Source organism: Aphelocoma coerulescens, chromosome 4, assembly GCF_041296385.1.
Source record: "Aphelocoma coerulescens isolate FSJ_1873_10779 chromosome 4, UR_Acoe_1.0, whole genome shotgun sequence".
NCBI lineage: Eukaryota > Metazoa > Chordata > Aves > Passeriformes > Corvidae > Aphelocoma > Aphelocoma coerulescens.
In genome coordinates, this window is record NC_091017.1 from 50,991,744 (window position 1) to 51,016,155 (window position 24,412).

The 24,412-nt window shown below is 42.2% G+C and overlaps 2 protein-coding genes across 3 annotated transcripts in view; one reads left to right on the plus strand and one right to left on the minus strand.

Moving 5' to 3' along the window:
- Positions 1-1,658: 1,658 nt before the first annotated feature.
- PAICS (phosphoribosylaminoimidazole carboxylase and phosphoribosylaminoimidazolesuccinocarboxamide synthase) overlaps positions 1,659-24,412 on the minus strand; it is a 41,520-nt gene continuing 18,766 nt past the window's right edge. The window contains exons 7-18 of one of the 2 annotated variants that reach the window (XM_069014051.1): positions 23,673-24,074; positions 22,214-22,279; positions 21,010-21,200; positions 11,492-11,537; positions 10,678-10,875; positions 7,937-8,115; positions 7,083-7,262; positions 6,881-6,994; positions 4,974-5,057; positions 4,690-4,870; positions 3,563-3,721; positions 1,659-2,888 (exon numbers count right to left, since the gene is read on the minus strand). In XM_069014051.1, the coding sequence (XP_068870152.1) occupies positions 2,722-2,888; positions 3,563-3,721; positions 4,690-4,870; positions 4,974-5,057; positions 6,881-6,994; positions 7,083-7,262; positions 7,937-8,115; positions 10,678-10,875; positions 11,492-11,537; positions 21,010-21,200; positions 22,214-22,279; positions 23,673-24,074 (1,967 nt within the window). In that variant the 3' untranslated portion in view covers positions 1,659-2,721. Of the gene's footprint in view, positions 2,889-3,562; positions 3,722-4,689; positions 4,871-4,973; positions 5,058-6,880; positions 6,995-7,082; positions 7,263-7,936; positions 8,116-10,677; positions 10,876-11,491; positions 11,538-11,817; positions 11,837-21,009; positions 21,201-22,213; positions 22,280-23,672; positions 24,075-24,412 lie in introns of those variants that run through there. The other variant, XM_069014052.1, reaches the window with a different exon arrangement.
- PPAT (phosphoribosyl pyrophosphate amidotransferase) overlaps positions 11,885-24,412 on the plus strand; it is a 47,427-nt gene continuing 34,899 nt past the window's right edge. The window contains exon 1 of the mRNA XM_069014053.1: positions 11,885-12,238. Coding sequence (XP_068870154.1) covers positions 12,111-12,238 — 128 coding nt within the window. The 5' untranslated portion in view covers positions 11,885-12,110. The remainder of the gene's footprint in view (positions 12,239-24,412) is intronic.

The window sequence follows — 24,412 nt, forward strand, 5'->3', positions numbered from 1 at the left end:
ATTGTTGGCTCTGGTGCTTGTCTGATTACAAGATGATCCAATTCACTCACCCAAGCCAACAAAAGAGCAAGGACTCTTCCCCCATTAATTCTTCTGCTAGTTGAAGTTAACATCACTGTCTTATCAGGAGAGGTGGCTGACGGCATGCTTTCAGATGTGCCTCAGCAAGTGTGCAGGCATGTACTAACTCAGTAAATAGTTTGCTTGCTAAAAAAATCCCCCAGTCTTGAGGATCTTTACTTCGAAGTCAGTGCTTCCTCAGATACAGTATAGAATCATAGAATCATCAAGGTTCGAAGAGACCCTTAAGATCATCAAGTCCAACCATCCACCCAGCACTATCACTGTAACCCTAAACCACTAAACCTTATCATTCAGAACCAAATCCAGACAGCTTTGAACAACTCCATGGATGGTGATTCCACCACCCCAGGCAACCTATTCCAATGCCTGACAACACTAACAGTGAAAAAGAAATTCTGACATCTGACCCGAATCTCCCTGTCTCAGCTTTAGGCCATTTCCTCTGGTCCTCTCACTGCAGGCACAGCAGGAGAGACTGAACCCCTCCTCACTACAGCCTCCTTTCAGGGAGTTGAAGAGAGCAGTGAGGTCCTCCCTGAGCCTTCTCCAGGGTAAACAAACCCAGCTCCCTCAGCTGTTCCTCACAGGACACGTTTTCTAGACCCTTCATGAGCCTTGTTGCCCTCCACCGGACATGTGCCAGTATCTCCATGTCCTTTTTAAAAGCGAGGGGCCCAGAACTGGACACAGCCTTCAAGCTGCAGCCACACCAGTGCTTCCCCAGCCTTACTACTGCTTACACCATTGCTGATAGGCCAGGATGCCACTGGCCTTCTTGGCCACCTGGGCACAGCTGGCTCATGTCCAGCTGCTGTTGACCAGCACCCACAGGTCCTTTTCCACTGGCTAGCTTTCCAGCCATTCTGCCCCCAGCTTGTAGTGCTGCCTGAGGTTAGCATGGCCAAAATACAGGAGCCAGCACTTGGTCTTGCTGAACCTCATACCACTGGCCCTAGCCCATCAATCCAGCCTATCCAGATCCCTCTGCAGAGCCCTCCCTACCCTCCAGCAGATCAACATGCCAACCCAACTTGATGTTATTTGCAAATTTGCTGCTAGACTAAATGCCCTCATCCAGATCCTGCCACAAAGGAATTTCAGCTTCTTTGTTCTTCACTAATCCTCACAATTATTGATATTTCATTTAGAGATTCATTAGAAGCCCTAATTCTTAAGCCCTAGAGCTTAAGAGTTACAGTTCTTTTACTTTAGGGTAAGCTTTGACCAATTTTAAGCCCTTGCATCCAAGAGAACACTGCTTAGAGCTCTTCTATACAGATACACATAAGATGTGGTCAGTGCCTGTGAAGAAGGCCAGCAGCAGCATTTAATCCAGTTACACTACAAGGTAAGCCTGACCTACCACACCATCACAGAGGAGTACTTCAGGAACAAAGCAACACTCCTGAGACAATCAAGTAGCAGAGTATCTTTCAGAAGACTGTCACCTAATTTTCACCAGGTTTTAGTGCATAAGCTTATTACAAGATTATTACCTAATTTGAGGTCCTGAAGATACATACCACAGCTGTTAGCTACTTTTGAGTGTACTTAATAAATCTCCATGAAGCAGATTTGCATTCAATAGTTTATTTATAATTGTAAAAGCATAGGTGTTACATATTTTGAGTAATTGCATATTTGTTAGAATCTTACCTACTCAGGAGACTGGTGTGTGCAAAGACAAAGTCATGCTTAGATTTCCCCCCAGTGGTTTGTTGCTTTATTATTTGTTCCCCTGTTCAGTTCAGTAAAATTTCCACAGAAACAGAGTGAGGAAATACAGACATAGAATAGCTACAGTTATTGAAGTGTATGAAGACAGTCCAACATCACCACACAGGCCCTATAGGACTACTGAAGGTAGATCTGCCTAGTGTTTAAAAGGACAAAGCCTGGACTAGGCAAGAGTTAGAGCAAACAGGCAACAAGCCAAGTTACAGGCCACTCAAGCCATTTGTATTTATAGCTTGTTATGAACAAGCAAATTGGTGTCAATTTCATCACATCATTCCCAAAGATATCAATGGGGTAAATATACACACACATTTTTTAAAAAGATACGTGTATGTATATACATTTTTTAAAATAAGGCATGTATTTATTTCAGGCTCTTTAAACATTTTTCCACACTCTTTTCCTATTAATACAGCATATGTTGCCATTTTATTGCTAAAGAAAGCATGCCATCATTGCAAGCAGGAACAGCATCAACACTGGCTTTAGGCAGCAGTCCAGTTCAGTTAATAAGGTTCAAGACATACAATAATACTATGGGAGAATGTTACTGTTACAGAAATGCAGAAGACTAGTTGAATTCTATTTAGATCACACCAAATCATTCTCTTGACATAGTAGTTAACAGGATAGACTAAAAGCAGAACAGCACCATTCTGGAGCAACAGAAAGACATACCTAAAATACTACTTCCCCATCTCTATTTAGTTCTTATATTAAAAAAATACACAAGGGAAGGATGACTACACAACAGACTTCCTCTTCTGCTCTAACAATGCTTTCTTCTGCAAGAAATGATGCAGGACTTTTTGAGCTCATCCAAGGGTAAATCCTAATATGAATGAATACGCACACGCCATTATCACTGCGTAACTAATAATAGTTACTTGTTAGTGTGACTTACAAGGAGCATTCTCTAAGTTTTTTGTCAGCCTGCTTCAAGGAGATCCAGGTGTTCAACAGATTTGATCGCAGTTTGGCCCACACTAAATGGTTGTTTAACCCAAATATCTGGGCCGCAAACTGGGCAGCTGCTTCAGGTGACAGAGTAGTAGGACAGCTAAGACCTGCAGAGAAGAGAATGCCACTTACTAAAGCATAGTTTATAGTCAAACAAAACATTTTCTCTGAAGAATAATTTAAGACAAGGCTTGTTTTAACCTCCAGGAGCTACATGATCCAGTTTTAAAGCCACTAAAGCATCACATTTTCCATTACTTCTAATATGACTGCTCTGTGGCACTTTAAACCAAAAGCCATGGTTTATCATCATGCAAATGACTCCCTTATACAGAGGGAACAGACTTCTGGGCCTCTACTCAAGTTACTAACAAAATTAAAAATCATACAGGTAAAAATGTCCTGAATTAATAGTTAAGAGTTGAGGTCTTACCTACACTGATTGTTGAGAAAGATACTATTTGATCTTTGATCATAAGGAAAATGCATCAAAATTAAATCATCTAAATTCCCATTAATATTATTTTTAATTTCAAAATGAAACATTTAGCAAGGATAAGCCAAGGTTTACTTTTTTTAAAGATTGCTCCCACTTATTCTTTGCACTATTGGGCTTTCTGCCATTAAGAAATCAAAGACTGTATGTGACTTAATTCCACAGACTTTGCTTGGTACTGATCCAGCTGCTTTTCCAATGCTTTGCCCCGTGTGTGTACACTAGAACAACAACAACAAAACAGAACTAGATCAGAACAAGAGCATAAGGTGAAGATCATCTTACCACTGGGTAGTCTGAGGGAGGACCACACATCCTGAGTACCCCAGTCAGCTGAGAGTGGAGGGCAGTTGACAACTGGGTAAGCAGTGTTACCAGACATTACTGGCCCCAAACCATTGCTTCTGCCAGCTACTGCAACAAACACTGTTGGGATTCCATCTCCTGGTGGGAAGGAAGACATTCAGAGATAAGCAATCCACCTTGTTCTCTACAACTTGCTTTCATGGGAACTTTGAGTTCACAACTATGTTTGCAGTTACCTCTTCAAATTCATTACACTGCACTAAAATTTTGTATCCAACTTCCTCCTTTACAGAAATATCATCTAAGAAATCTTACATCCTTAAATCCCAGTTTAGCATAGCTGAAATTTGGATTTCTTACTCTGAAGGGAAGTCTCAACATCAGAGGAAGAGGTGCTGCTTAGCTTTGTAGAGAACATAGCCATTAAACCTCTGGCATCTTTAAGTGTTGCTCTCCTTAAATCTGAAGCAGTTCACCTCAAGGTGAATGTTTTAACTATGGTTACCACATTCGTAGTTTCACCAGGTAGAATGGTATGTGTAGAATGTGTATACTCCCACAAAAATAAATAATTCCTATATCTCCTCTGCTAGGCTATAAACAATTTTGAAGAGATGTTAAGCTTTCTTGGCAAAGAGTAATTTAAAGCAAGTATCTTCTTCTCGTGGCATCTAAAGTAATAAGCAAGAACATTTTCATCAAACAGAAGAACACAGTGGGAGCAACATCTGCCTAATATAACACATAAGAATATTGAGTCAGCTAGAGAAACTGTTGTTCTAGTTTCAGAAAGGCTGGCATCACCAGCAAGATGCTACAATAAATCTATTAACATGATCAAGGCTTGGGCAAAGCAGTTCTAGTACTGGGATAAAAGCAGAGGTTAGACTTCCAAGTAATGGAAGTTGTGGCTGGGCAGTAGGACAATACACTGCTCCAAAATTACTTAGAGCAGTCATGCTACTAGCAAGCATGAAACAAAATTTTAACAGCTTGGTGTTCTGTTTAACAAAGAATGGAAAAATCCCACATAAATCTTTTAAGTTGCCAAGTCATTCTGAAACATGATGCTGTGTCAATCCAAATCAGTATTTCTTGGCATTTACCTTCATATTCTGCTTTGATCCTCAGGGTTTCATCTGGCCCTTTGTGAGCAGAGGTCACTCTTAATTCACAAGGAATTCCAAAGGTTGCACATGCCTTTTTTATTTTTTCACAGTGACTGAGGTCAGAAGAAGATCCCATTAACACCACAACTCTACCTTGGCTCTTTGTTTTTAGAAGCAACTAGGGAAAAGAGTGGAGAGGGAGGAGGGAAATAAAAGCAGTCAACAGGACTGAAGGCATTCAGTTATCAAAGTCTAGATGTGTTGTTCATAAAAACAGGTACCTCCACTCTTTCTGAAACCCATTCAAAGTTTCTCTTAACCATTTGCAGTGCTTCAGGAGTCACTTCTTTCAGGTCCCGATAGGACTGAAAAGAGGAAAATAAAAGCAGTGAAGTGTTGTGGTTTAACCCCAGCCAGCAGCCAAGCCCCACACAGCCTCTCACTCACTCCCCCACCAGAGATCAGGGAGAGAATCTGAAAGGTGAAAGTGAGAAAACTCAGGGGTTGCAACAAAAGAGAGTTTACTAGGCAAAGCAAAAGCTGCACACACAAGCAGAACAAAACAAGGCATTCATTCACTGCCTCCCACAGGCAGGCAGGTGTTCAGCCATCTCCCGGACAGCAGGGCCCCATCACACGTAATGGTGACTTGGGAAGACAACCACCATCAGCTCTAAATGTCTCCCATCTCCCCACCACTGCTTCCTCCTCCCCCCCCACGTTATAAACTGAGCATGATATCACAAGGTCTGGAGTACACCTTTGGTCAGCTGGGGTCACCTGTCCCAGCTGTGTCTCCTCCCAGTCTCCCATGCATCCCCCCCCAACTTCCTCACCAGTGTAGCAGTACCAAAAGCAGAAAAGGCCTTAGCTCTATGTAAGCCCTGCTCAGCAATAACAGAAACATCTTTTTATTATCAACCTTGTGTTCAGCACAAATCCAAAACACAGCCCTACACTGGCCATTGTCAGGAAAAATAACCCTACCCCAGCCAAAACCAGCAGATGAAGTTAATGTGGTATGGGTACACAAAAGACTAATTTTGCTACCATAATTAATAAGAATTATTATTATACCCTAAATGAAATATTTACACAGTTTCTAGAAATTCCAGGAATAAACAACCTTCTACATTGCAATTTATGGCCATTTACAACACAAAAGACTTTCAGCCACAAGGGTATTAAGGTTTTGGAAGCTTTCCATAGGGAAAATTTAAGAAAAAACATACAACTTCTTTAAAATTGGATTTATAATGACATGATTGCCTGCAGTAGCACTGTACTAGCCAACCTAGGTTCTACATGATGTTACCATGTACCTTATTTTAGGGGACTGTCAAGAGGAATTCACTCAAGCATGCTACTGCATAATTCAGGTCAAGTAAACAACAGAGCAATTCTGCTTCCCAATTTAAAATTAATACTCTTCCTCCCACAAACACCTTGAAATCTTCCCCTGTGGCTTACAACGCTTTCTCTCACAGGGTCTCTGACTAGTCTTAACAACCATGACAAACTCCTGGCAGCAGCATTCCCAAAACCAGCTCTTTCATAACTACTCATCTGGTAATTCAGAGATATTTGAGAAATATAAATGCTGTAAGTTTAAATATCGGACAAGTTCTGTTTCAGCCTTGTTTGCAGGCCTCATATGTGAGCCCAGTCTATTAGTAACACTTTTGGAGGCAACATTATTGAATTCATGGTTAAATAAATAAATAAATAAATAACAAAGAACAGCATCCTCACTGCAGTTGCCTCCCAAGTATCACCAGATCTCTACTAGTAGAGGATACCCCTCTGAATAAACTGAGAAACTTGGAGGCAGACCTGGGAATCAAAGCTTCTATTCTTGTCACTGATCTGTTATCCAACTATTTTATTATTATCTGCACAAGTCAGAAATCCCAGCCATTCCTGGAAACCCCACACTTCATTATGATGGCTCCAGTCAATAGTGCTGTTGGGTATTCCAGCTGAAGATAGACACAGGATTTTTTTTCTACCATAAACCAGATAAACTATTTAATGAGAACAGGCTTGGACATGAGGTACCATACAAACTACTCTGTAACAAGATAAGACTATCTAGAAAAGCCACTCTGAAAGCAGATGTAAAACTGTAGGGTTTATTTTTTTCATTCTTCTCCCCTGCTCACTTAGAAGGTAAAGATTAAAGCACCACCTGTTTGTCCTTCTGCTGGCTTCTGTCTCCTCCTGGCCACAGTCTCCATGAATCATTGTCAATGACATCAGCAAGAACAATTTCTTTTGTCAGCACATTAACACCAAATTCAATCTAAAAAGACAGTAAGAATCCTATTTTAGTAATTACACAGTGGTATTTTTCCTGTCAAAACCAGATCATGAGAAATTAATGCTTATACCTTCAGGTCTACAAGAGTACAGTTTTGGGGCTGCCATGCTTTTTCCAGGATCTCAAAAATGGCTTGAGTAGAACGAGACATAATATCCACTTCAGTCTGGCCAATAGTAAGTCCAGCAAAACAGAATTTTGCTTCAATTATTTGCTCCTCAGACCACTGTGGATCATTATTAGCATCATCCTGTTAAGAAAACCAGAACAAATACATCATGTAATTTAAGCTTGCTATAAGAGGAAAATAACCATTAAATGATACAAGGTTTTGTGTGGGTTTTTTTTTTTTTCAAGTAACAAATACAGGCTTCAAACTAGTATTTTATGATTAGCATTAAAAAAATGACAGTAACATTGAAAACACTTGCTGTAACACCTGACCATCTTTAAGAGTGACAGGGTATACCACAAACAACACTTTTTTTTTTTTTAGATTACAATTCACCAGATATATCTTTCAGCACACATTCCCAAAGGAGTTCCGAATCCTAAATGACTAGCTAGCTACTTACCCTCACCATGCAAGTAGTTTATTTTAATTTCTTCAACTATATAAACACATCTGTTTCAATTGATGCATTAAGCTTATGCCAAAAAAGCCCTTATACCTACATTTTTCTATTTTCAAGTACAGCTGTGCTTATAATTCTTTGATTGTGCTGTAAGCCAGTATTGTATGCACTTTGGACAAAACAGCTGCTGGACAAGAATGCAAGAAAACATTAGGGTGGCCAACTAGTAATACTGAAAGGATTGCTCAGCCACTAGCATACTTGCTTTGTCTGTCAGCATTTTAAAGGAGATAATACAGAGTTCTAGCTCTGCTTAAGTTTGATTAACATCACAGGAAAGGAAACTTACCTTGTAAAACATCTCAATTTTGGGTGGGTAAAACTTATATCCTTCTTTGACACCAGGGTTTCTCTTGAGGAAGGAGCCAGTAGCAATTCTTCTGCACACCCATTCAATTGGGATCATTTCACAGTGAGCTGCTATGAATGCTGTGTCACTCTGTTTCCTGACAAAAGCAGTTTTGATTCCTAAATATAAAGATGGGCAACTTAGTTCCACTAGTAGGCACACTCTACAGTTAAAACAGTAGTCACAAACATCTTTTGTAAAGCACACCTAAATCTTGTTCTTCCCTGGACTTATGGGACACACTGAATCTCTTCAGGGTGTTTTAAGCCCACTCCAGCCTTGCAAAAGACAGTTATCTTCCACAAGTCATTAGTTTTGCCAGTTTTATCATACAACTCTCACTTGTAACTCAGAAATCCTAATTTTGTTCACAGGGCCGTAATCTATCCTTCACAACGTTTTTGTTTGTTTAAAAAAAATAAATAGCAGCAACCAAGTACCTAACCATACTCTCTGGTGAAAGATTCATTATAGATCAAACAGTAATTGGAGCCTTTCAAAGGAGTAACAGAGCACAGCAGTCTTCATTACTTTGCTTCATAAAAGCAGATGGGGCAGAGAGAATGGCTTTGCTGTCCCTTTCATCACAAAGTTATTTAGGACACTAGATCTTGGTGATTTTTTAGGCAAAAGACAATAAGATTCAGAAGCATGTGCACTCAAACCTGCTGCAACAAGTCAACGTTCCTACAAAATTGTAGATGACTGACCCCATATTAAACAGGGACAGCCAACATGCAGATCAGCACTCCAAGTGCAAAATGGCTCTTTCTTCAATTTCACTCTTGAGGAAAGTCCCACCTTTCTCCCCAGCCAGGGCAAAACAACTGCCAAGCCCAATTGGCATCTGCCAGGACAGGAAGGCAAAGGAGCTACACTCAGTCAAACCAAGCAGTTCTATTCCATTCCACTTCCAGAACCATAAAGGAAGAAACAAGAAGTCTTAAAATGTAGTATGAACACTGACTCTTCAAAAGTTTGGTGCATTTCCTTCAAAGGCAGAAGGATTTAAATAGTCAGCTGCACATTAAGGCCCCTGTCTGGTTCACTACGACATTTTTCATCAGTGCAGATGTGCGCTTTTGCTGGGCTGACATTAGCTCTATTATAACAGAGAGAGAAACTTTAACAGAACTTCGTAAATCATCACATCTGAAAGAGGAGGTAAAGAAGAGTTGCGCAAGGCAAACAAACTACCTCTACAATCAGGCATTCCCACTATCTGCATTTACACCACTCAAATAAGGAAACTGGAGAAGAACCCCGAAAGTTCTTTAGTTGCTTTAAAATGCAGCTGCAGTTTACTCTGCGTGTTTTTCCATGGCACCATTGGAAGTTATGAGTACAAGCCACTCATGGATTTTTGAGAGGTCAACAGAATGGCTTCTTCATGTTAAAAGTGCACGGTCTGTATGGTATGAAGTATTTTGATCGCTATCTTAAATACTGCCATTCAAGAATTAGGCAAAACATCTCACTAATTGTTCCTAAATGAAAACTAGAAGTTTTAATCAACTGCAAATATAGTCAAATACCTAGGAGGCTTCTTAGTACTGTATGCACAGCAGGCTTCCCAAGAAAGCCAGTGACTCAGGATTACACTGAATTACTTGATACATATTTCTGTGTAAGTAATTGTTAAAATACGGGCTGAGACAAATACATAACTCTAGAGAAACCATCTTTCTCTTCCCCACATATTAAACATGCTAGGACTCCACAGTTTGAGAGCTATCACCACACCTTATAACAGATAATACAAATTCTAGAATAACTCAGCTGGTACTTGAAGCAGTCTGTGTGAATGTTTCAAAGCATACTGAGCACACAGCTGTAAGTAGTCTTAACTAAGCTTACTAGTGCCTTGTATTCTAGTACTGTTAGCAGACTCACCACCAGCACAAATTCCTCTTTGCAACTTGCAAACTACTCAGTCAAAGACACTTCAAAATGCTTTCTCAAAGCAAAGCTACTGGCTCCATTTTTGGAAGTGGAGTGCAAAACTTACTTTAGTGACTCAAGTTAGTTATATGCCCCGTGAAAGATCACTTCTAGCATCAGAAATACTTTGAATCTTTTAAAGTAAGGATTAAGCTCCCGATACATTCAATACAGACTGATAAATGTATTTTGCAATGTGGTCCTTTGCAAGTGTTAGGGGCAAATCTTACAGGAAGTTTATGCTGCTACAACACACAACTGGGGCGGGGGGGGGGGGGGGGGGAACACTCTAATTTTATGTTTCAGCTTACGTACACAGATTTCACACAGCCTAGACAAAGTCTGGTAGTGCCACTAGCTAGCCGTGCGTTCTATGCATGCAGATGTAGTAAAGCAAGGCAGATGCATCCAGCCCGGAGTTACAGGCAAGGAGGTGTAGGATATGGAAGAACTAACAAAAGCAGAGGGGAGGGGATTAGGGGCATGCCCAAACAAGCAGGAGAAACATTGCAGTTATCTGCAACACTAGATTACTGCAGATACTCTCATGTTCCAAATGGACAAGTCACTCACGCAGCTCTAAAGTACCAGAGAGAAAAACATACTTAAAAACTAACAGAGAAGAGACTAAAAAACCACCAGAGCCTCAAGGCAGGATAAAGTCTTTTATAATAGTCTTACTGTTTTGTAATAGTGTCTGTAACATATAAACATATACACTCTACCTTTAAAATACTTACCAGCTTCCTGAAGCAGCTGAAACACACAGCTAGTTGTTGTGTTGGAAATGGCAGCCTTCCCTTCCATTCGGTCCTTCCTGGCTGCATTTCCCGCCGTTATTTGGTCTTTTGACTGCATGAGAACACATCCCGGGATATCTGGCAGCTCGTACACTTCTTTCGTTTTACCTTCATTAACTTTTTTGCCAAGTTTCAGGTCTAGAGGAATTAAAAAAAAAACCAAACAAACAAACAACAAAAAAGAAGGTCAGTTTTGCCTCGCAAAGGCTTGTTTACTTCCGCAGGCAAAGCCACCCCCGTCGAGTCCATGGGGATACAGCAGGAGCCCGCGCTGCGGTCCCTGACCGCGAGGAGCTCGCTGAGCCCCGACCCGCGGGCCGATCTGGCCACGTTCCCCCAAGCAGCGAGGCCGAAAGCCCCGCTCAAGGCTTCTGCCCGGCGCTCCGGTGCCCCGGCCCCCCACCGCCGGGAGCTGCCGCCTGAGAGCGGCGGCCAAGAGCCCTGCCACTTCTTTTTTTTTTCTTTTCTTCAAACTTCGGGGCAATCCCGGAGCTCTGCAATACGAGCGGCGGCTGCCGCCCCCAGCATCCTACTCCTGAAGCTGCCCCTCGCCGCCTCTCCTGCAGCCGTGCCCACCCTCGCGCATGAGCGACTACCCACGGGGTGGGGGGGGAATTAAAACTATACGGGGAAGAAGTTGGTTCCCAAGCACGTACACCCCAAGCCGCCGAGCGGGCACCGGACCCCCAAGAGCGGCGAGCGGCACCTCCGACCGACCGACCGACCCACCCACCCCCGACGGCCGCCCGGTTACCTGATGCTGCGGGGGCCATGGCTGCGGCGGGAGCGGGCGCGGGCACCTAGAGCACAGGAGAGAGCCTGAGCGCACGCGGCGGGCTCAGCCGCCGGGGTAAGAAGGGGCCGGCGGAAGGGGCGGGCAGCCCGGGCAGCGGGCAGCGACACCGCCCGCCAATCGCCGCCCTACGCCGCGGGGCGGCCCCGCCGAGCCCCCCGGGCGAACCCCGGACGGCAGCATCACCCCCCCCCCCCCCCCCGTCCCGTGCAAACACGGCCCCGGCCCTCTGCCCGGCCAATGCGGGCGCCACGCCGCGCCCGGCCCCCGGCCCTCCGCAACCTCACCCCGCGGGCAAACATCCCCCCGGCCTGGCGCGCCCCGCGGGGTCGCGGGGCAGAGTGGAAGCTGAGGAGGCGGGGCCGGGCGAGGCGGTAGAGCGGGCCGGGGGTGCGGTGTCGCCCCCCCGCATGTAAATGAGGGCGGGAGGCGCCCGGCGGGCCACCGGGAGCCCCGGGCGGAGCGGCGTTGTTGGCTGAGCGCGCCGCCGCCAGCAGCGCGCGGGAGCCGCTGGAGTGCGGCCGGGACTGGGACTGGGACTGGGAGCGGGGCCGCCGCGCCGCCACGTGCTGCCCGCGCCATGGAGCTGGAGGAGCTGGGCATCCGGGAGGAGTGCGGCGTGTTCGGCTGCATCGCCTCCGGCGCGTGGCCCACGGAGCTGGACGTGCCCCATGTGATCACGCTGGGGCTGGTGGGGCTGCAGCACAGGTAAGAGGGGCGCGGGGGCCGAGGTGCCCAGACGGGGCCGGCCGGACGCGGCTCGGTGTTGGGCCGGGCCGCGGCGGCTGCTCGGGGCCCTGCGGCGGCACGTGCAGCCTAGAGGGCCCCGGGTCTCCGGCGGCGGGAGCGCGCTGGGAGGGGAGGAGAGCGTCCCGAACAGTCCCTTCCGCTCCGCCTCGGCGGGGAGCCCTGGCAGCATCCCGGAGGTGAAGCACAAGGAACAGCCCTCCGCCTCCTGCCTCCCGAGCCAGTCCCGCCGAAGGAGCAGCTGTGGAACGCCTTTGGACCTCGGCTGCATCTCGCTTGAGTCGCATCCGCTCTCGCTGCCGGGGCTGTGCCACCGGCCCGGGCGTTCGCACGTCCCTGCGCGGAGCCCGCGGCGTGGCCGTATCCGGGGCGGCGGGGATGCGCCCCGGGCGGCGGGATGAGCCCCGGGCGGCAGAGGGTACGCCCCGCGCAGCGGGATGCGCCCGCCGCCCCGTCCCAGCCACGCCGAGCGGCGACCTCCTGCCGGAGTCGCGGCGAGGCCCGGCCGTCCTTCTCGAGATGCTCACCTTAAAGTGTAAATCACACAGTCCGACACTACCGAAACGGAGCAGTTCTTAAGCGTTTTTAGGCTCCTACTAGCGGTAGTGGTTTAGATTTATCACCATGGTACAATAAAACTTCTACCTGACATGTCTATGGCAATGTGCAACAGACCTGACTGACTGTCATCCATGTGGATGCAGAGCTACAGAATGAAGTTTGGGTTCAGCTTCCACTTGGTTAGTATTCAAAATAATAATGTTATGGACTGACATATATCAATCATTTTTTCAGTCGTGCCAGAAAGGGATATCCTCCTTGTGGGAACACACGCACAGTCAGACACGCACAACCTCGTTTAGTAGTACACACTGAGCCTTTTTACTGTGCTTGACTTCACAGCTGCAAAAAATGTGCTAAATAAACACATTCCTGACAGTCTAGGTAGGTGGGCTTCTCCAAGTGCACATGCTCTAAATAGATAAAATATATTCTTTGTATTTTTGAGCTCACAGACCTGTAAATGTTGCTCTGAAATTGGTTTTGGATCAACAATAGGAAATCGTTTACATGGAGATTTTCTGTTTATTACAGTAGAGTTTCATATACTTTTACTGGTAGAATGCTGCATCCCTACATGACTCTCATATGCTAATAATTCTCTTTGGGCTGCAAGTATATATATTTGCCAGTGTCCACCAAAAATGGTTTTATTAGGAGAGATACAGCGCAAAATACCAGGAACAAAGCCATGTAATCTATAATCTCATTTTAGGTTGCATCGTTTTTCTGTGAAGAGGCTGGAAAAGATCTTACCTTGTTTGTGCTTACAGTTACACTGGTGGACCTGAAGTTTCTTAGGTGGAAAAAAGATGATTGATGTATTTTCATTACTTTGCATCTTATTATCTCAATTTTCATTGCAACCTTACTTCGTAACTTTTCAATATGCTTTTCTTTTTTCTTTGATGGGCACTTGACAAGTATATTTAATTTGCTTGAGCTTTTTAGTATCAGATATCCCCTGTGGAGGACATAACTGTACATAGCAATATTTACACTATGATTGAAACTAAGCAATTCACAAATTCTACAGGAAGCTACAAGTAGAGGCATATATGCACTACCAGTGATTCTGATCTAATTCAGTAATGGTAAAAAAATTTTAAGGGATGCTTTCCTAAAGGCATAAACATTGCATCTGTAAAGTGAATCAGTCTGTTCCATTAGGTATACCTGTGCAAGCACTCAATAAAATTCTGTTAAATAGCTGAGATACTAATGTTCCACTTTTCTTCATTAATGTCCTACTGTGATGTGTAAAAGGGCTGGCATCCCGATCAGGAAGTAATAGGATTACAGCTGTTTTTCTTTCTACTTTTTGGAATGCCACTTGAAAACCAGAGTTAAAATTTAGGATTAACTGTATCAGTAAACTGTATTAGGCCCATGGTTTTAAAGTTAAAAACTAAGACATGTCTCTTAACCATAGGCCTTTAAAAATAAGTAAATATGAAAGAAAATTATAGTAAATATTAATGAGCCATCCAAGTCAGGCCTGAGTGACTAACAGAAATTTGACTGGCCACTGGAAAATACAGACCTTAGACATCACCTTCAAATTAGTAAGGATATTTATGTAATGATTACTGGCCTTTGATATAAGCATATTCTTCTATATGCAAATGAGTCCTGTGCAATAAATCAAATTACAGAATTTGGCCCCTAATTGGTCTTAGATTTTAAAATTCAGAATATTAAGGGATGGCATTGTATCAAGCTGCATTTTGGAGATGACTGGGCCACAAAGAGGAGAACAGGTTATAATTTCTAATCTTTGAAATCTTACCTGTATGTGTAAAAATCCAGAGTATTTGTTAGATGCCACAAAAACATGCAGCATAAATTCTTTATGCTTTATGTTCTGATATAGGTGGTTGCAGCAAGGTGAAGGACTTTGCTGTTTCTCATAAATGGCCAAGAATGAGTTGATAGTTTGTATTACTGTGGCACTGAAGGGATTTTCTTCAGTGGGGTAATGTTTGCAGCTGAAAACTTAAAACTCTGTAAGCTGGAACAAGCCACCAAAATATTTAAGCATATGTGCAGCAGTGTGTATGAGTGGTGCTTGCTGCTTCACTCACTGAAACTGTTCTGCATGAAAAATTGATGTGTATATGTAAGCAAACTTCTGGAGCCCACAAGTAGGCACATCATGAAAGACAAAAGATATACTTGAAATTTCACTATTGTGACATAAGCAGAAACAACTTTAAAAGTTGTTTGGGGTTGCATTTCTTTTAATAATTAAAAAGCAGCTGCTAGTTGTTGAGGCTTAAATTCCCACTCCTTTGTAGCAGAAGTAAAACACAGCTTTTTATTGGCTTTATAATGGTGAATTAAAATGAAAACCAGTATGTTCCTACTCACAATCTAATCAAGGCCTTCCACACACTAAGAACATTTTATCAATTTAACTTGACACCATGGTAACATTTTACAGCTATGTTAGCAGTGAATGCTCACTACGTTTGAACCTTTTAATTCTGCTAAAGCAAATCATGTTACTCTGGCATCAACATTAACAAGGCTTAAAAGTGGATGTTCTAAATCATCTCTGCATTTCGTAAGCCAGGGAACAAAGTCACTGCAAAATCCACTGACAGCATACCAAAATAAAATCAGAGGGTATTGGTAAGGAGAGGACTTTCTTGGGGGCGGTGAGGGAGGGAGGAGTTACTCTGAATTACAAATCTATTAAACGTCATCTGAGTCCTTGACCAGGACAAGTTTGCAAAGTTTATCTTTGAACAAGTGTGATTTCTGCTAACTTTTTGCAAAATTCTCTGGAAAATATTTTTTGGCAATAATACTGTGTACTGAAACCTAAGTGTACTAGCTTTATACTCATTTTTAGAAAAGGTCTTTCAAAGCCCTTTTTTATGAAGGTGAAGCCCCATAAAGTCAGGGAGTACTCCTTGTCTCAGCTGGGCCTGTGTATGGAACTTGTTAGGAGTGCAGGCTTGGCCAGTGTGCTTTTTGATACCTTTCCTGTAACTGTCCATTATTAAAACCCATATAACAGAACCCAGATATCAACAACATAAGTTAAGAAACTTAACTTGTCTTTCAATCTAGTAAAGTTGCTTCCCATTAGCCATCCTTCCAAACACCTGCATTCAATATAGCATAAAGCGTTTATCTACATTTCATATACAACATCTTGGCTACAAGGTAGGGTTTTTTTAAAGGCTATTTAGCAAGCCATTGGTATCATGACACCCTGTGAATCTTTCAATCAAAAAGCTTCAAATTGCAACAATATTTGGATGGGAATTTTCTGAGGAACTCAGATATACTACAGGTAATGATCCTGATAATTTGGTATATAAGGTATTATTTTTTTATTTCATCTCAAGAACACATGAGTTCTGCAGATCCCTCATTCCCAGGTGCAAGAACTGCAGAGTCAACTGTCTTAATTGTCTAAATACCAAATTTTGTAATTAATCATATTTCTATGTAAATTCCCTATGGAATATACAGGATAAGATGTTTGCCTAGCTAGTTATTGAGTCTGTATGCTATTTTACAAGAACATTCATGGTGTATGTGCTGGTAAAACATTCCTGAGTACTTTCAGACACTGAATGTGGACGTAAAAACACTTCTGTCTTTTAGTTCTATCTTGGTTTAAGTTTTAGGCCATTCTGTGCTGCAGGTGATGACAGCCTGGTTTAATTACATTCCACAGGGCTTGCTCCTGCAAGAAGAGAGGAGGAGCAAGGCCTTTTTGCTGTGGTGAGCTCTTATATCTGGTTGTTTTACATAACATCGTGCAGGGCTCAGGTTCCTGCACACTCATTTGGGAAAGTGAAGAGAAGCTAGATATCATTCTAACCAAGTTGAGGTCTCTTCGATGTACATGTCACAAAATGTAGTTCAGTCTAAGCTCTTATCTCTGGATGTGCAGCTGGAATGAGATCATGTAAGAAGGAGTGGAAAAATCAGGAGGAAAGTGGTGCCAAACAAGTGATACAAGAGGACATTTCAGAGGCAGCCGTTATGGCGTTTATTTTGGCCAACAGACTCCCATTACATTAACCTAGATAAAGAACTGGGGTGAGACTGTTCATTTTTCTTCACTTTAACTGGAGATACATCATCCATGTAGGCATTATACAGCTATCCAGTAATTTTCACAGGACTGCTCAGTTGGCTTGTCTGCCCATACCTTAAATTTGAGCCTCATGCATGGAGAGAGGGTTGTATGCAGCAAACTGTGTTCACACTGGGTAGTTCAGTTCAAATAAACTATTCTGGCTTAACTATCTGCCATGTCTTACATTCCCATTTAAAAAAAAAAAATAGCAGGGTTATTTGGAGGGGCTTTTTGTTAGGTTAGTTTTAATTTAAATCAGTTCTGTCAGCTGGGTAGCCACTCGGCCATATGGATGCTTGTGCCAACACAAAAGAGGCCTAGTTGCATAAGAAACAAAGGATGGCTGAAGGCAGAGTCATTAAAGCCTATGATGCAGACAGTGCTTGTGGATCCACCATCACTGCAAGCATTTCTGCTTCCTGAAGCTTACTCTCAAAGCCTTTGGCCCAAACAGTTTGTCGAGTAATCTAAAAGGGCATTCAGAGGACTTTCCAGAGTAACAGCCCTATCAAAGATGTGTAAAGTGACCCATTTATCTTAGTGAATAAGTGTGCTTCAGAGAAGAATGAAGCTTTTTGATGTAGGTCAGAATGGTAACAGTTCATTTATCTGCTGCAACTCAAAAATTTCACTATTGCCATTTGCAAACTGGGGAGGAGACAGATTTGCCCTCACGATGGCAATAATGCAGATATTTCAGGAGGGAGAAGAGCAAAAACCTATTATTTATAGGATTGATGCTCTTGCCATCATTACTTGGTTTTGATTATTAAGCTGGAACATTTTCATGATGTAATTTATATTAAGATTCCCAGGATCAGTTACATGGACATGACTTGGTCTGGCCTTTCTTTTGAGGATCTATGTCTAAGAAGGGATATCCTCCCAAACCACTGCAGTCCTGTGGTAGTTCCCTACACATAACCATTTAGCATGTGTCAGGTGGTGTCTCACGTTCCATTTCACTGGCCCATAAATGTGCCTGGACTAAATACTGTGTGACTGTAATATATGTAAAGCTGTGATCATAGACAGTAGAGCCACAACAAAAGCTCAAGTGGATATAAAAGCACACTGGAAGGATGAGCTGGATTAACTAATACTATTTCTGAAGTGACTGTTTTGAGAAATCCTTCGGCCTGGCAACATTCTATTTAGCCCACTGTCAGTACGCCAGGAGATGCTGTCCAAAGGAGACAGATCATAGTTCTAGACAACCAGAATTCTAAACGTGCAACATTCCTGGTAATTTTGTCTAAGGAAAAAGCTATGTGGAATCGTAACTACAGCGGCAGTGAAGAAAGGTTGTCTTGATGTCACTTTATCTGTCTCGAGTAAATTAATTGTTATCTGTATAAATGGGAGTAGCACATAAATACCAGATGATGCCAAATCCCCATCTTGATCCTGAATTCTGTTACCATCTTTGATCAACAACAAATGCACAGCAGGACAGAAGACAGCTTTCTGACCAAACATTTACAAAAAGCAAGCTATGCTTTGCAGTCACAAAGCAGAATAGAAGAGGAATCCCACGCAAAGGGAAGTCCACCTTCTTTGGACATTTGTTTGTCAGATAAATCCTGCTCTCTGGAAAGTTTTCTGAGGAAAAACCCTTTACTTGGAAAGTAAACCCACTTGTGATCTTTTTTTCTGTCAGTTCTTGCCTTATGTCTGCCACCTGGTGTTGATATGAACAATTTCCAAGTAAAGACTGCAAGTGTGCTCTGCAGTTCTCTGCTCTGACCTGCTAAGAAATCAGTGAGTCCTTTGCCTCAGTGCTTTTGTGTTGTTCTCAACTGAATATCAGCATTTAAAAACAGATACATATTCTTGAAAGGTCTGCTGATTTTAATGAACTTAAAATCTTTATTTTTTATTTTCTGGAAGGAGAGAAAGGGGTTTTTTTGGGCCGTTGTACTGGATGACAACAAGGTTTAGGAAGGTTTGGATCCTTGGGCATCATGCAGAATTTAAAGTGCAGTTTGTCACCTCTGCAGGGCTAACTGCTTCCCTCAGGTTAGTATTTCTTCTGGAAGGACAGGCACACTGCAACAAAAACAACCTTTCAGCTGTTTAGAGTTAGACCTGGCACATCTGGGAACTTGCTGAGCTACTTCAACTCACACAGAAAACCATTTAGAGTTTTTTCTTACTAGATGGGTTAGTCTTGTGTGAGGTTAGTGAGATGAACTGGTTTATAGGGCATCCAGCATGAACTGGATTACTCAAGGTAGCATGGAGAAAAGGGGAATCTTCATGTTGAAATGAGTTACCAAGTCAATTTCAGCCCTGCACTCATGAAACAGAGAAGGTAGAGCAAAACATGTAAGTTACCCATATTATTTTCAGTATTTTCAAGCAATAATTTAAATCTAAATTGAACTAAAGTGTTTAAATGTACTGGAGCAAATTAGGGTTGGAGCACACATTTTTCTGGTTCACATGTGGAAGGAGTAACCCGTGATCTTAATAGTGTTGGGAATGGTGGGGTCTTCAGCACACGTTCCATGGAGATACCTGACTGCTGTAGTGGCAGAGGCAGACTTTGTCCTCCTTCCAAAGACAACAGTTCTGTATGCAAGTAATACAATGCAAGTTCAAGGATGTATCTTTGAACCAGCTCATTGTAAAGAGAGAGAGAAGAAAGATTTTTAAACCAATGGTAATACTAGTATTGCTGGAAATGATAGTTTCAGTGACAGTATTACAAGCCAAAAAAGGTTTATACTGAGAAATCAGTATAAAATGTGAAAAGTGGTAGATCAGCATACACTGAAAAAACTGTATCCCTGTCACTGTATAAATTAATGTGATCAAAAAACTATTATTTTCTAGGGCTCTCTCTCAGAATTGTTTTAAGAAGGCTAGTCAAATGGCAGATTAAATCCACCTTGGTGGAAAGTACTTGCCTTCTTAATGTCTCATAAAAGAACAGACAAGGAAATAATTAAGCATAAAGCAGGAAATAACACATTACAGCCAGTAATATTTTTATGTGAAGTTTTATGAAAAGGGACTTGGATGGAATTTAGGCTTCTGTGTATAAATAAACCTGGTGGCTGTTGCTGCTGCAGTAAGGACTTGACTGACTAAAGTTGTGTGTTTGTATTTGCCTAGAACTGACCTGGCTTTGGCCAGGCTGTGTAGGTCTGTGCCCAAACATGACTGAGATCCAGAAAGTTGTTTTACTTGAATACACCGAAAAGAAAACCCTGCAGATGCAGAGGAAAACTCTGCAAATGTAATACAGACCATGGACTACTTACACAATCACAAAAGGAAGTAGTGGCTAGTAGGATTTTGCAGAATAACAGTTATGGCATGGCATTTGTCTCCTACCATGTCATTGTTCCCTGCACTGTTTCTGTGTTTTCTGTGGGTTACTGGACATAACAGACCCCTTGCCCAGTACAGAATAGGGAGCAGAACTCATGCCTGCCCCTTCTACATGGGCATCAATTCTGTGTACGTTCTCTCTGGCTCACTCATTTCTCCAGTGCAGTGCTGCACATTGCTGCAAGCCTTCAGCAGGCAGAGGGGGACATTCTCCCACGCCAGCATAAGCAGGGGGAGAGGCCAGGGGAAGGGTAAATGCTGGTTAAGGAGTTAAGAGTTGTGTTTTCCCCACCAGCCCTGCCTAAGCAAAAAGTTCTCCTACAGCTTCCACTGTTTGGTTAATTGCAGAGGACTAACTTGTTCGGAAGACCATGGAGACAGTAACTGGAAATTATGGGATGAAATTTTAACTGTACATGTTTTCTTTGATCAGTTAAAGTATTATTTTCTTTCAATTAAGGCTGTTACTTGTAGCATGTAGGTGAGCCAACCCATGTAGGCATAGGTTGTATGTTTTATTAGACTAACTGACATCACTGCTGAGAGCTCATAGTTAAGGATTATGATAGGAACTCATATCTTGTTTTAGTTTAAATGACTGATGGTGATTGTATTAAAGGGAAGCAAGCAGGTACTCATGTGGGTAACCCACACTCTTAAGTATTTCATTTCTTACTACCTGACAGAACCTATCTGCATGTTAATTTCATAGAAAGTTCATTAAACCAACCTGTTGTATAGCTGATGGATCAGCATACAGCTGTGTTCTGTTGAGGTCTTGCATTTCTTCCTGCTTACAAAGTCTTTCAAACAGAAACTTTTTGCCTTCTGTTACCGTGTGCACTCTCTCTGTTAGCAGTTTTTGGAAGTGGAGTATGGTGTTTTCAGAAGCACTTTTCTTAAGTGGAACAGGTGACACCTCTGTGGACAAAATCAAAGTACGTAGTTAGAGTGCACAAGTCAATGAACTGCTGACACTGAAGTTTAGCACATGCTGGATTTTCCTAAAGCTGTTCTTCTGTTCTGCTCTTTTGGCAGGCATTGCCTGATGTTGTGTAAGGGATCATTGTATAATGGAGAGTAGGAATGCAGCAGACCCTGTAAAAACCACTTATATCTCAAACGTTCAGTTTTGCCTAGCTTTAGCCCTCTCCAAGAGGTACTTATATAATAGGCAATAAATGAAAGTCTATTTAATCACAGAGAGTGATTAAATACAGTGTTAGTACAGTTTGTGATGGTGAACTAAAGGGGTTGAATTCAAAAATGTCATATTCAGATAATATCTCTTCATCTGTCTGTAGATATCATTTCAGTATTAAAAATAGGGGTGAGCACCTTAAAACTAAGTTTTTTTGTTCCTCATTGTTTGATTTTATTTAGGGCCTGACAATTCTGCAGGAAGAAAAATAAGCTGCTGACCTTCCCCATATCAGATCACATGCCACATATTTCTATCCTTCCCATCATTTTTCTCTCTCCATGATTCTCTATCCTATCCTGTCTTTGACACAACTGTCTTAACCTGCTTATGTGTTTACAGACACAGTAGTGCAATATGAGGAAATCACATCCATGACTGTGCCTGTCCCTACTTCCCCGTAAGCAACACAGGCAATTGAGACATCTTGGTTTTTAAATACTATCTTTTCTTTGCATATGATTCTTACAAATCAAGTAAGTTTTTCTTTATGTTTACCTCATTTATACCAGGGATGAGGATTGAAATAAATAAATTGCAATTTTCCTTAGCCCTACATTTTTATCACAACTCTTCTTTTGCCAACTGTTGTGGGTGAAAGAAGAATATTGGTTTGGAGCTCGGTGTTAAATTCCAGGATTATTTTTTGTAACTGTCTGAATACTGGGTGTAAGAATCTGGCATCCAATTCAACAGCAGTGTATAGGTGCTTTTAAAAGTCAGGGGCTCTTACCATCATTCCATGTTTTCCTCTTGATACTCAAAGATCCTGTGTTTGATGTAGCATCTCCCACTGAAACTTAGAAGAGGAAAACAAGGTGACTAAGTGTTTTGTTGAGATTCTCAAGGCACAGTCAGTCACGTACCAGAAAGTTTTATACTACAAAAGCAAATACCCTAGGACAAGACACATTTATTTGGCAGATGCCTCAAACAGATTAGTAACTGAAGCTTCTTTTCTGAGAGGTTATTGCTTTACTGGCTGCTGCATCAGCATTCACAGCCCAGATTACATACTCCTTTTCTAGCATGCTAAAATGTAAAACAGCCAAGTTGGTTGTTGGTGTTGACAGCATACTTGGTGCTGACAAATCCTATTCATGGAGAGTAGAAACGAGCAGTAATATATTCAGTTCTTGTATTTGGAAGAAAATACATGTCTCGAGAATGTGATCGAGCACAAGACTGAGGCAGGGGAGAAGAACAGTCACCCCACAGCTCTATGGATGTCATTCCAGCCACTACTAATGCACTACTGTATGGTGCCCTTGGGCACCACATTAGGGCTCTGATTTATGACGGAGGACCAGCTGGCTTAAGGATGGTTCCAGTAGTTTCTGCTCAAGCTGTCCATCTGGCCTTTGCTGCAGAAATGGTGCAGGTCCTCAACTAAGATTTGTGATGTTGCAAACTATTAACTAACACATTGAGAACAATCACAGTTAGTTCTGCTTTACCTTAAGTCACTGAACCCTAAGTGGCAGAGGTTCAGTTATTTCTACAAGAGCACCTGATCTGCCTGGAGTGGGGGCAGGTGTCCCTGAGGTCTGGAGCAGTTGGGCAGTCACGAGAACCTTTACAGCAGACACAAGATTAGCTGTGTGGTTCCTAGATCAGTGGGTTTTTGATACTAAAATAGAAGCAAACTCTATTTCAAAAACTGAATCTGCTTTAGCAAAATTAATACAATTATTAGAAGTGCTCAAATAAACATCACTGCCCTGGATTTTTCTCTGTCTTGACTGCAGTGTGTATTGAATTAATATAGTTGAGGTTTTTTGGAGCCCTTGCACTTGGCTTGATTGCTACTGATTTGTGTAATTCTAAATGGTATGAGCTTGCAGCTCTCTATCCATCAGACTTTACATGCCTGCTGTATGACCTCTAAAACCTGCCATGTGTTCTAGCACCATTTCACTGTCTGTCACTTAGGCTTTCAAAAGCAAAGATCCTCCAATCGCATTGAATGCTTCAGTGCTTTCACTTTTTGCTAATATTCTCACTTCTACATGTCTCCATAGGCCACTTGTGTTCCCTGAGTATTCGCTATGTGGCCATGCAGATATAGCTTCCCCAGTTATTTTCCCTCCCCATTTCTGGCCACACATTTCACACCTACAGCATGGCTCAAACAGGCAACTTTCTAAAGTTCCACTTCAAGCACTTTCTCTCATCACTGAAGTTTTTAGTACCTGATAGGAGACTTGAGCTTTCACATCCCCAGCCTGAGGTTCCCAAAGTCTGTCTTCTTAAGATACAGTCAACTTCATCATAAAATCTCATTTTTCTCCTGGGATTTCCAAGATGCTCATTTTCTTTCTGCAGTGCACGGTATTCATATTTTAAGTTCTTGTACTTTGTGCGACATTGTTTCCAGTCTCTGTCTATACCACGTTTCATTAACCTTCTGGCAATTTCCTCAAATATTTCTTTATTTCTTGTGGCCCCTTCAAGCATTTGTTGTATCTTTTCATCTGACCATATGTTTATCAGAGCCCTAACTTCATTATCACTCCAATGTTTTCCTGCTCCAGTATCATTAACTGTAATAACTTTAAAGTGATTTTGTGCTTCTTCCAAGGGAATGGGATTGTCTGAAAATATAAATAAAAAACCAACTAACTGTAAATGCTATAAATACATGCTAAATATACATATATGAAAGCATAATTGCAACTAATGACTAATCTTGTAACTTTATAATATTAGTATATATACACAATTGTTTTCTCTTAAGTATGCAAAATACGTAGCAAGTGGAATCTCTGACTTCTCCAAGGAATCTAAAATTCAACATTTTGTCACTATAATTTTGCCACTGTTGTGAAATTAAAGACAGATGTATCCAAGTGTTACATGTAGGAAAGCAATAATCCTTAAGCTTTAAAGATGACAGCATTGGTGAGAAGTGTGATTTCAAATTAAAATGGCA